This window comes from Temnothorax longispinosus, chromosome 8 (assembly GCF_030848805.1).
Source record: "Temnothorax longispinosus isolate EJ_2023e chromosome 8, Tlon_JGU_v1, whole genome shotgun sequence".
In the NCBI taxonomy this organism is placed as follows: domain Eukaryota; kingdom Metazoa; phylum Arthropoda; class Insecta; order Hymenoptera; family Formicidae; genus Temnothorax; species Temnothorax longispinosus.
The window spans coordinates 10589639-10600560 of NC_092365.1; the positions used below are offsets into that span (position 1 = coordinate 10589639).

The 10922-nt window shown below is 32.0% G+C and overlaps 3 protein-coding genes across 9 annotated transcripts in view; 2 read left to right on the forward strand and 1 right to left on the reverse strand.

Moving 5' to 3' along the window:
- Ocrl (Oculocerebrorenal syndrome of Lowe) overlaps positions 1-1449 on the forward strand; it is a 53413-nt gene extending 51964 nt beyond the window's left edge. For all 5 annotated transcript variants that reach the window (XM_071787057.1, XM_071787058.1, XM_071787061.1 and 2 more), the window contains 2 exons: positions 6-117; positions 697-1449. In XM_071787057.1, the coding sequence (XP_071643158.1) occupies positions 6-117; positions 697-857 (273 nt within the window). In that variant the 3' untranslated portion in view covers positions 858-1449. The remainder of the gene's footprint in view (positions 1-5; positions 118-696) is intronic.
- Positions 1450-1505: 56 nt separating this feature from the next.
- Pen (karyopherin subunit alpha) lies at positions 1506-6497 on the reverse strand. Of its 3 annotated transcripts, none has more exons than XM_071787066.1 (8): positions 6340-6497; positions 5807-5948; positions 5253-5566; positions 4907-5162; positions 3583-3721; positions 3130-3488; positions 2705-3037; positions 1506-2489 (listed from the first exon to the last, which is right to left on the reverse strand). In XM_071787066.1, the coding sequence occupies exons 2-8, from the start codon at positions 5870-5872 to the stop codon at positions 2388-2390; spliced, it is 1569 nt and encodes a 522-aa protein (XP_071643167.1). In that variant the 5' UTR covers positions 5873-5948; positions 6340-6497; the 3' UTR covers positions 1506-2387. The 3 variants fall into 3 exon arrangements, with proteins under 3 accessions (XP_071643167.1, XP_071643169.1, XP_071643168.1); XM_071787068.1 differs by having other exon boundaries at positions 5807-5941; positions 6340-6478; XM_071787067.1 differs by having other exon boundaries at positions 6318-6455.
- A 2570-nt stretch (positions 6498-9067) lies between these two features.
- Positions 9068-10579, forward strand: LOC139817803 (GTPase-activating protein and VPS9 domain-containing protein 1-like). Its single transcript, XM_071786098.1, has 4 exons — positions 9068-9213; positions 9314-9525; positions 9606-9997; positions 10066-10579. The coding sequence occupies exons 2-4, from the start codon at positions 9501-9503 to the stop codon at positions 10102-10104; spliced, it is 456 nt and encodes a 151-aa protein (XP_071642199.1). The 5' UTR covers positions 9068-9213; positions 9314-9500; the 3' UTR covers positions 10105-10579.
- Positions 10580-10922: the final 343 nt, after the last annotated feature.

The following is a 10922-nucleotide window of genomic DNA, read 5'->3' on the forward strand; positions in this document are numbered from 1 at the left end:
TACAGATTGTAATGCAGCTACCCGAGACTAGAAGAACAGTCTTTCTTTATATCAGCTCGTTTTTGCAAGAGTTATTAAGTCATACGCAAGATAACGAACTCGATGCTAAGACGCTTGGTAAAGTTGTTCTTATTCATATATTTCTCTTGCCCATTTTTGTCACATTCTTAACCCTTTGAGGAGCGAGCGCTATATTTGCTACTCTCCTTTATTTTGTGTAAAGGCTCGCTCGATTTTCATATGTAACCTGACTTATTGGAATAATTCGCTAATGCTTTATTCGAATTTAAGATTAAGAAATAAAATTAAAAATGGTGAGTCCAAACAAAATTTCAAAATCGGATTATGCAATAATCTGATTATTGCAAAATTTGATTTTAGGAAATTTTTAACGTTACTAACTATATAATTAATACCAAGTTTCCAGTTTCATTTTGTTTGACATTTAGCGATTCCAAGAACACCGTAAATCGAGTTTTATGGTAATTGAATTGTTTTGAAATTTGACCCACTATATATTGAATTCACATTTTAAATTTTAGAATTTGAAGGTTAAAATCAAATTAATTCATAAATTAGTTTTTTAGAAAGCTCTCGTCCTCAAAGGGTTAATTTATTGTTCTACTACCACATGTGGGCATTGATATACTTTAAAAACCACCAAGATACTTTAAAAACATTGTATTATTTGTGCAGCGACGTTGTTTGGATCAATATTTCTGAGAGATCCGCCAAGAAGCCGGGACGATTGTCATCAGAGAAGTCGCGCGACTCAAATTACCTTTGATAAAAAGAAAGCTGCGTTTGTTTATCATTTCTTGGTCAACGACCAAAGCGATTTTATATTGGGTCGATAACGAGCGATTTGAACATTGGAAAGAATATCAGCAACACGACGAATTTTTCATTTACAGCTTTAAAATAGAGAAAAAATAATTAAATTAATTAATCTCACTGCAATTATTATATCACTTTTTTTTATAATATATCAAAGATAGGACGTATGCTTTTTCATTCACCGCAATTAAAGCATTATTTTGAAAGCTGCATAAGTATAATTTAGTGAATATCTATCATAGTAATGAATTTTGTACAAATATATTATTAAAAATACGAGAGTCAGTACAAAAGTAATGCTTCCTAACTTCTTTCTTTCGAATCTAGCAGCATAGAAAATGTTGTGTTTCACTGAGGGTGACAGTACATAAAACGTGGAAGACAAAATTAACTAGACTTTACTAGATTCTCATGGCCTGTTCCGTGCCGATAGTCCGCCCAAAATGATGACGGAAAATCGGAAACCCGTGGTTTTTCTAAATAATTGCCGAAAAATGTTTGCAGTAACTATTAAATTTTGAACTCGACGTAGTTTTTATTGGTTTTTCTAACGGATAATTTTTTGGGTGTATTATTCGCGATAATACAATAAAATCGTAAAGTTTGCAAGAATATCAACGTACGTTTTATTAAAAAAGAAAACTATAAAGGAATAAATAATACTGAGCCCTTTTACACAGAATTTATAATACATAATTTATAATACATAATATATAGAGTAATAGATCAGTTATTAATCGTGACAATCGATTCTACAAATTATCGAAACTAATATTTAAAAATAACGGTTTTAAATGAGTCTGTAAAGAAATGATTGAATATTAGTAAAAATACAAGAGAAAACTTGAGATTTAATAGATTAATCATTTTCTGCATAAAAAAAGGAAGAATAAAACATGATCAAGTAGCGTTATCTTTTTTTCAACGAAAGTACAAAGAAAGCTAAACTCAATTATTTCTATTACAAAATGTACTTATCAGTTACGAGATTTAACAAAGAAACCTGTAAATATATAAGTTTGAAAAATGTTTGCAGTAACTTCTAAAAATTACATCAAATAATTAGTATCAAAAGCTTTTTTTCTTCAGTTAATAGGTCTGTTCGTTTTCACTGCACTTCTGAACTAGTGCAATATAGTGCAATAAGTTAAAAAGAAACAAATATATTTTCTTTTATTCTAATTTATTGCACTAATTCAGAAGTGCAGCGAAAACGAACAGGCCTAATGTAACAATGAGATTTCACGTAAATATATCTAGAAACATTTAAAAGATGCGAGACTCAATTATCAAAACAAAATTATTGTGTTCAACACTTAATTATAATTTTATTCTTATAATACATATAAAAAGATAAGATCATTGTTTATAGTTGAATAGATTCGTGTTGCTTTTTCTTTTCTATTATTTTTTGTCACAAATATTGCTGACACTCGAATTTTTATTGTAGGCAGCCATCATTATGAACTATAACAAATTGATAATCAAGTCTCATATTGATAAATTCTTTCATTCACAATTCTTCAATCCAAATTCAAAGACGTGCTCATTCAAAAATTAAATTTATTTATCGGCGGATCTTCCGTCATATTAAATTCAATCTGTTCATCAGCATTCTCGTTAACTTTAGAAGTAGGAACCTCTTCTTCGTCCTAAAAAAAATTACTTTTTTTATTTGTTGAAAGAAGAATACGCAAGTATCTTTATTAAAATAATAATTTGATTATCATCGCTCAATTTAGTGCAGATAAAATAATTTTATTAAAATTATACATTTGTCTATATCTGGGTAAAATATAAAACTGTCTACGAGAAAAATAGTTTTTCTATATAGTCAACTTTATGAACATAAAACAAATGTACAAACCTTTTGAGAAAAGTACGTATCAAGTATAGCCATAGATTTCTGATAAACTTGTTCATTCTGATGATGTTGAAGAGCTTCTATTTTATCTAATCCTCCAGCTTCTTCGATCATAATGGCAACTCTTTCTACTTGTCCTATTTTTTCTGCAGCATGTAAGATATTAGTTAGGCCATCTAAGACAACAATAATAACACCCCAGTCTTTTGTCTCCAATAAATTACAAAAAGGTGGCAATACACCCGCTCCCACTAATTCAGTTAAATGTTGAATCGTTCCTCCCGTTGTTAAGTTAGTTACAGCCCATGCAGCTTCCTTTTGTGCCTTATAGTCTCCCTAAAATAAATGGATATATTTATCTACAAAATTCTCTATCAAAAAGTTTAAAAAAATCTTTGATTCTTGCGTGTATGCATAAACAAACTTACAAACTGAAGTACTTCTATCAATGGTGGTAACAGACCAGCGTTTATCGCACTTTGGATTTGGTCTGTGTTACCAGCCATAATGTTACTGGTTGCCCAAGCAGCTTCCTTTACAATGTTGGCGCGATGATACCGCAACAAGGCACCAAGATGCGTCAATCCTCCCGCGAGAATCACAGCATCCGTTTGAGTATCGTCACCCGTTACTATGTTTCCAACTGTACGCAATGCTGGAGTAAGAATAGTTCCTTCCTGTGATGTCAGCAACTGTACAAGTTTTGGTATAATGCCAATTTCCAATACCGCTTGTATTTTATCGTTGGATCCATCGGTGAGATAAGAAAGTGCCCAGCAGGTATCAGCTAGAACAAATAGCTGCATAAAGTATCTCAGATACAAAACAAATTATGTAATATATAAAATAACGATAACCGATAAAACGTGAATGTTTCTTACCAAGCACATCTTGATCCGTATAACTAAACAGACGATTAAATACTGGTAGAACAGGTCTGATCAATTCGAAGGGTGGAGGTGGATTCTTGTTTCGACATAAATTAGATAAGGTCCATACGATGTTGCGCATGAATGTTATCTGCGTATTTCATTATTATCAGAAAACATTGGAATATTGTCTACTTATTAGAAAAAAGATGACGATATAATTTACAGATAAAGATATAATTTTCCAAATACATTATTGTTACTCGCTCATGTTTGCTTTCTTAAAAGACGTAGTGCAATGAAAGTGTAAGCGTTTTCAACTAACAATAAGACGAACACAAATTCTGATGCTAACAAAGAACAAAAAGAGAGAAATTCAAGTCCAAAAAATATTTTATTTCAATATAAACATATCCCAAATAACTGATTCAATGAATGAGAAGAGTTATGATCTCAAACTATTATCAAACGAAACAAAACATCAGGAACGAAATATGAGGAAATAGTTTGTTGAAAATATTTTTTAACTTTAATCACAACTCTCAAACAGGTAACGTATTTGAGGTTTTTGTTACATCGATGTTTATAATAAAGATCCTTTATATATAATGAATTACTCTGCATTTTCTCTATAATTTTATTTCTTTATGAATAATTATTATTAATACTCTCCTGTACATTTACTAATTTACTAATAAGCCCAATTTGTCAATGCTGTTATATATCTTTAATACAGTATATAACTCTATTTTTAGTTTAGATATTTTTTAAATTACTTATAACTTAATTAAGAAAACAGACTGTTAAGAATATTACAATGCGTTTTAAACCAATATCGACATAGTTCGATATCATCTTCATCTTCTTGCAACAAAGATAACGTAATATTGTAAAATTCTCATTTATTGCCAATATTAACAATTCAGCTATTGTTAAATGCAGTTGCTTTTAAAAATATTTTTGTCTAATTGCCATTTGGCTTGCAATAGGCATTTTAGATGAACGAACAAAACTATTATTTCCAAGTGTCAATACTGACAAGGTAAAAGCAAGCAAGACGAATGTAGTTAAAAAATTATCGATTTAGTTATGTGAATTTACTATTCTAACGAGACTGTGTTTCAAGACCGACAAATAATTGGCACACAGTTTGCTGAATGGAAAAATATATATAAATTCACACAAAAATATTATTAGGCAAAAAAATTTAGTTTGACCAAAAAAATGGCAAAAAAATTTCTCTATTTACCTGTGGTATTCAGACACTGATGAAGTTTCACTTATTATTGTAAACAAAAGATTTTTAAATACAAAGGTTAAATACAATGTCACTTACTGGGGTATCAGGTTTAATTAAATCCAGCAGAAGAGGTAGAGCATCATGTCCAAGAACAAGATCGCGTGCATATGGTCCGTCTCCGGCTATGTTTCCCAAGGCCCATACTGCTTGTTCGGCAACAACAGGCGACGCAGACTTAAGCATCTTCACTAATTTTGGTACCGCTCCATGTTTCACAACGTTCTGCGTTTGTTCAGACGTACCCGAAGCTATGTTAGTCAATACCCATGCTACTTCAAATTGCAAAGGAATACTGGATAGAAATAATAAAATTATATCTTGTTAAAAAATAAAAAAATAAAAACGTAAATCAATCAATTATTTAATTGGTTTTTAAACGTACTTATGATCACTATCTAAGAGCTCAATACAGCGTGGTACTATGCCACCTTTTATCATATCATTTATAGGAGGGTTTTTTTCTCGACTTAATAATTTTCTACAGGTTTGAATCGCCAGTAATTGTGATGTTTCATCTGGCAAGTTTATGTGATTTACAATCTCATCTATAGAAAGAGCAGAAGTGGGCGAAAGAGCAGCTTTATCTCCTAAATTTGTTAGTTCTTGTGTATCTAAATTACGTCGTTTTGACAACTGATCATCTTTCTTAGCTTTTCGTAGTTCCACCGATAATGCGTTCCTTCTTATTCGTGCCTCCTAAGATACATATACATCAAATATGTAAAATGTTTCATATACATGTAGCAATCTATATCAAATAATTGAAAAATCTTTATATAAGTTACACGGAAAATCAACACAAAAAGCATAAAAGACATCTAGATGCAAAATACTATTGTATCTCAAATATGAAATAAGATTAAAATAGAAATATTAATTATCGTAAATCCTTCATTTAAGTCATATAAATTAGAAAATAATTCGATTTACACTTACTTCGTGTTTATTATTAAATTTAAAATTTGCTATCCGTCCATGGCTGTGATCATCTCGAGAAGGCATTGTTTCAATGTTATACTTAAAATAGCTTTATGTACTCTCTCGGCTTATTTCGTCTATTGTAGGTTTCTCCTAAGTACTTAAAAAAGATTCAAATTAGATGTATATTGATAACGATCAGATAGAATATGTAAGAAATAAACTGCAAGAAATATACAACTGAGAGAAATACAACTGAGAGATAAACGGATAGAATTCGTCTGTAGTTAACCTCTTCAAAATTCACATTTGCTTATTCGAAGAAAATTTGAATATTATTATAATACGATTTAAGTATGAAAACGCGCTTAAATGTCGCTGTTTTAAAATTTATCTTCCATAACAGTTACACACACAAATAAGTATTAGATATTTATAACAAAAATATAATCATGTCTGGAACGTTCCTTGTATGTACAGGTCTGTATTGGTATAAATCGGTCTCAAGCGTATCATCATTAATAATTACCTTAAGTCAGTGTAATAATTACCTCAAGCAGCTTCTCCAGCGTATACGTTTTTTCTTATCGGAGGATTCAAGTTACTTTTAAAAGTTTAAAAAAAAAAAGAAAAAAGCGTTACTGTTGCTGAAAACCTGATGGTTGCTGAAGTGCTGTTCATAGTGCTGTTTAGGCTGCACTAGGCTGCATCCCTATGGAGAGAAAAATAGCGGAACGGAATTAAAACGGAATTACTCTGATTGGCTAATCTCCAGGTAGGGGCTCTCAAGATGAGATATTAAGGTGAAATTTTATGGGCAGTGAAAAGCACCAGCAGATTGTACTGATTGGCTGCAAAATAGAGAAGTTCTCGAGTTTCTAGAACTTATTTATTTTGTAGCCAATCAGTACGATCTGTTGCTGCTTTTCACTGACCATGAAATTTCACCTTTAGCCAATCAAAGGAATTCCGTTTTAATTCCGTTCTGCTATTTCTTTCTCCATGGAGATGCACCCTTGACGCAAACAAACCTTAAGCCCCTTGCACAAATGTCAGGCAACAGGCAAAAGGAACAAGGAATAGAAATCAGAAATCATGTATAAATGCAGAATAAGCGGGGAGCACACACTTCTGCACAACGCATAATGCGTAAGCATAAGAAAATTGATTGGTCTATTTCCTTATGCACATGTGTATGGACCAATCAATTTTCTTATGCTTACGCATTATGCGTTGTGCAGAAGTGTGTGCTCCCCGCTTAAAAGCCCATTCTACAATAGCCGTAAAGTATGCGTTAAGACGTAAGCAGTAAGCTATTGACCAATGGGATTTTTACAATCCAAGAATGATCGATTGTAGTTGGTCAATTTTTACTGCTTAACGTCTTAAAACATACTTTTACGGCTATTGTAGAATGGGCTTAAGGTCTATCCAGACAAACTTGCATAAGTGCATAACCATATGCATAAAGAAACGGATTGGTCTATTTCCTTATGCACATGCATATGGACCAATCAAATCTCTTATGCATTCGTATGTATTTGACCGGAAATAAATGTCCGGGAAAGAATCTATCATATGAAATCGTTTGTATTTCGTATGAAGACTTTTGAAGTGCAATTGAAAAGGTTTGTGAGTCATTCGTTTAATTGTAATTAATTAATTATTTTTACACCATGCATTTAGCCGAAATAGATAAATTAATAAAAGTTTTTATACGGAATCGTTTGTATTTTCTATGAAGAGTTATGAAGTGTGATTAAAAAGGTTTGTGAGTCACCCAGATAATTTTAATTAAATATTTATAAACTCGGTAATTAGCCGAAATATAGATTTTTAGTTATTCATGTTAAAAGAAGAAGGCGCTAGTGTTCCCGAACACGGTCTTACATACAGGTCTGTGCGGGGATTCTCTAACTCCTTAACGACAGTTTCGGTATCGTTGCGCAGGTATTATATATTATAAAAAAGCTGCGCAACGATACCGAAACTGTCGTTAAGGAGTTAGAGAATCCCCGTACTGGAGACTACCGCTAATTCCAGTGGTGGGGGTAGGTCGCTTAGTGAAATTGTTTTTAAGTCATCTAATAGCCACTAGAGTCGTTGCGATCGATGTTCGCGCGGTGGCAAGGGACGCCGGAGGCCGGGGGGGGATATCTGTCATATGAAATTTGGCGGAGTGGTTTTGTGACAACTTCGTAGTCTCGACATTATGGGTTCGAATCTCCGTGCCCTTAATTTTTTTTTTTAATTCTTTCACAATAATAATGTGATAAATAATAATGCTTTAAATAATTAAAGACTACAAATTATTAAAATATGTATAAATATAAATATAAATAAAAATAAATATATAAAAATAAATATAAATATAAAATAAATACGTTTTTATTCTAAAAATTAAGAACAAATAAAAATATTTTTATATGTTTATTTTTATCCTTTTTTTTTATTTTTGTGGGTATTCCAGGTTGTCAATTCAAGGTAAGTATAACGAATAAAAATCAACTCTTTTATTTTATCTTTTTTTATTTTATTTTTAAAATTCTTGCAGGTATTTCAGTTTTTAAAATCAAGTACATACGAGAGAAAATATAAATCAATCCTTCAATTTTTGCCATTTTATTTTATTTTTTACAGGTATTCCAAAGTTGAAATGGACAGTGTTTGGCTGCATGCAAGAAAGTATTGCAAAGTAAGAAAGATGATATTATTGAGTAAGAAGGATATTATTGAGTTAGGGTCAAAGCACGTAATATTGCGTAGCGATATATGACTGTCATATAATTGACTAATGAATAAGGTGCTTACGTTTCGCTTACGTAAGCACCTTATTCATTAGTCAATTTGGATAATTTTTTTTTTCTTCGATGTAACTCTCGATGAAGTACTTGATTCTTACACCTTCACGTTTCCCTGTAAAGAACATGCATCTGAAATCCTGTCCTATGCAATAGTTTACTATATACGACTAAGAATGAGGCAAAACGCTCACCAGGAAAATTTAAAACTGAAAAAAAAATTTGTTGTTAAGCTTATTATTATAATATTATAATTATAATATTATTATTATAATAATATTATTATAATATTATTATATATTATTATAATTATTATATTATTATATTATATTATTATTATAATATTATTATTATAAGCTTATTATTATTATTATTATTATTATTTTGTTGTTAAGCTTATTATTTGTTGTTAAGCTTATTTGTTGAAGCTGAGCTAAGTCTTAGTTAGCTAAGTCTAACTAGCTCATCTTCATGAAACTTTACGTTGCGTGCGTCTATTTATGACGATGGATGTAGAAAGCTCTTCAAATCACTTCGAGAGGATTATCAAAAGCGATCTCCTTATATCGCATATTTAATCAGATGTCGTCAGGGATTGCTGTCGACATTAGCTCACTTAGATAGGTACTGTTTATATATAAATATCATCTTTGTATGTAATGTATAAGTAAATGTAAGATGTTTAAATGTAAGATGTTAACCGTTTAATAATAATATTTTTCAGATTATGCGTGCGAGTTAAGTGCGATCGGGATGCTATCAATAATCATCTTGTATCCGTTTGTGTGAGGGTATTTTTGGAAAAAAAGAAGGCTTTCCTCCTGCGTTTCTGCGAAGAGTTTAAAAAGCTTACGCTAGCTGACGAGAAACAGGATCTCGTGGATAATTTTCTAGGGAAGGTCCACGTGGAAATGGACAACGATCCGATTTGGCAATGTACATGAATATAATTATTTATCTCGCAATTGATCTTAGCGGAGTGCTCAGAGACGTCTGAACTTACTTCTTACTTTCAGCGGCAAGCGCCAACCAGTTAGATTTGGCGAGAGTCGTGGTGGAAAGAACCGTCATGGCACGGGTATACCACAATGCGCTCTATCTAAATGAAGATGGAGATGTATATAGGGACCAGCTTTTTCACGGTCATATCAATAAGTTGGCAAAAGTCGTAACTTCAAATCACAGGGACCTACGCATTTCAAAAGTTTATCATTACGAATGCCCCTGGTCATGGGCGCAGGCTGAATTGGCTATGATATCGGCGTATAAGACTCCTAGGGATAAGTTGCAGTGTGTATTTTGTTGCGCGACTACCATCATGAATCTCTTCTCCATGGCATCGGAAAGAGGCATACCTGCTGCCGACGATCTGACTCCCGTGCTGGTCTACAGGTATGTCATAATCAAGGTATGCGATTGAAAAGAAAATTGTGATTTTAGCAAGAAGAGTGATTGTTAACGTGTGCTTAATTTCAGACTAATCCGCCGTCGTTGTATCGACTGTTCAATATGTAGACAGCTTTTACGGGAATCGATTGGAGGGAGAAGAACAATATTGGTGGACGCAGTTCTGCGCCGCGATCGAGTTAAAACAATGGATTAACAGTTTCTCAAGAGTATCACGATAAATAAGATTAGATTCGATGCTGGTGATAATGTAGAAATGTATCATAATCATAATTTGACGATTTCATAAAGAAGAAGACCAATATCTTGTGTAAAGCTAGCTAAACAGTTTTATGCTTCCAGTATCAATTAAAATTCTTAAATAGCCTCTTAAATAGTCTAACTGTTAGTTCTTTCGCACGTTATTATGTAACATTAGCAAAGACTGAATCAGATTATACGTAAAGTGTGGCTTTATCTTTATTTGTAACTCTATTGTACAATGTCACAGGACATCGAAAAAAAAAAAGAAACGTTTAGATATTCTATAATTTATGTACAATACAGAACTTATAGAGAATTGATAACCATTTAGCAGGATAAACTGTGTTGGCGTACTCTTTCTACATGCGCACCTTCCTCAAGAGCCGAGACTCGAACCAGATCCGTGAAAAATATCGCCAATTTCGTAGAGCTTTTGTACAGTTTTACTCTAGGAATATCGCGAGAGAAAGAAAGACTTCGGAGATTTTTATCTGAATCGATCGACATAAAGAGAGAGCATAGTAAAGAAGCTATTAGCTTTCGAGAATTTGAACGCATAATACTTTGTTATAATACTATGAGCTAATTAGTTTACGTCACTCTGTCAAGTTTTAATATTAAATTACTAATAATATGTCGATATCGGTAGTTTAATAATAATACATTTAAAAGCGCTCAATTTA

Bases quoted from the DNA above. Each gene is read 5' to 3' on its own strand.
- Pen (XM_071787066.1), bottom strand. From the start codon at position 5,872: ATGCCTTCTCGAGATGATCACAGCCATGGACGGATAGCAAATTTTAAA. The intron at 5,567-5,806 runs GTAAGTGTAAAT...TATGTATCTTAG, and splicing joins AATTTAATAATAAACACGAA to GAGGCACGAATAAGAAGGAA. The intron at 5,163-5,252 runs GTACGTTTAAAA...ATTTCTATCCAG, and splicing joins CTCTTAGATAGTGATCATAA to TATTCCTTTGCAATTTGAAG.
- LOC139817803 (XM_071786098.1), top strand. From the start codon at position 9,501: ATGGACAACGATCCGATTTGGCAAT. The intron at 9,526-9,605 runs GTACATGAATAT...TCTTACTTTCAG, and splicing joins CAACGATCCGATTTGGCAAT to CGGCAAGCGCCAACCAGTTA. The intron at 9,998-10,065 runs GTATGCGATTGA...GCTTAATTTCAG, and splicing joins ACAGGTATGTCATAATCAAG to ACTAATCCGCCGTCGTTGTA.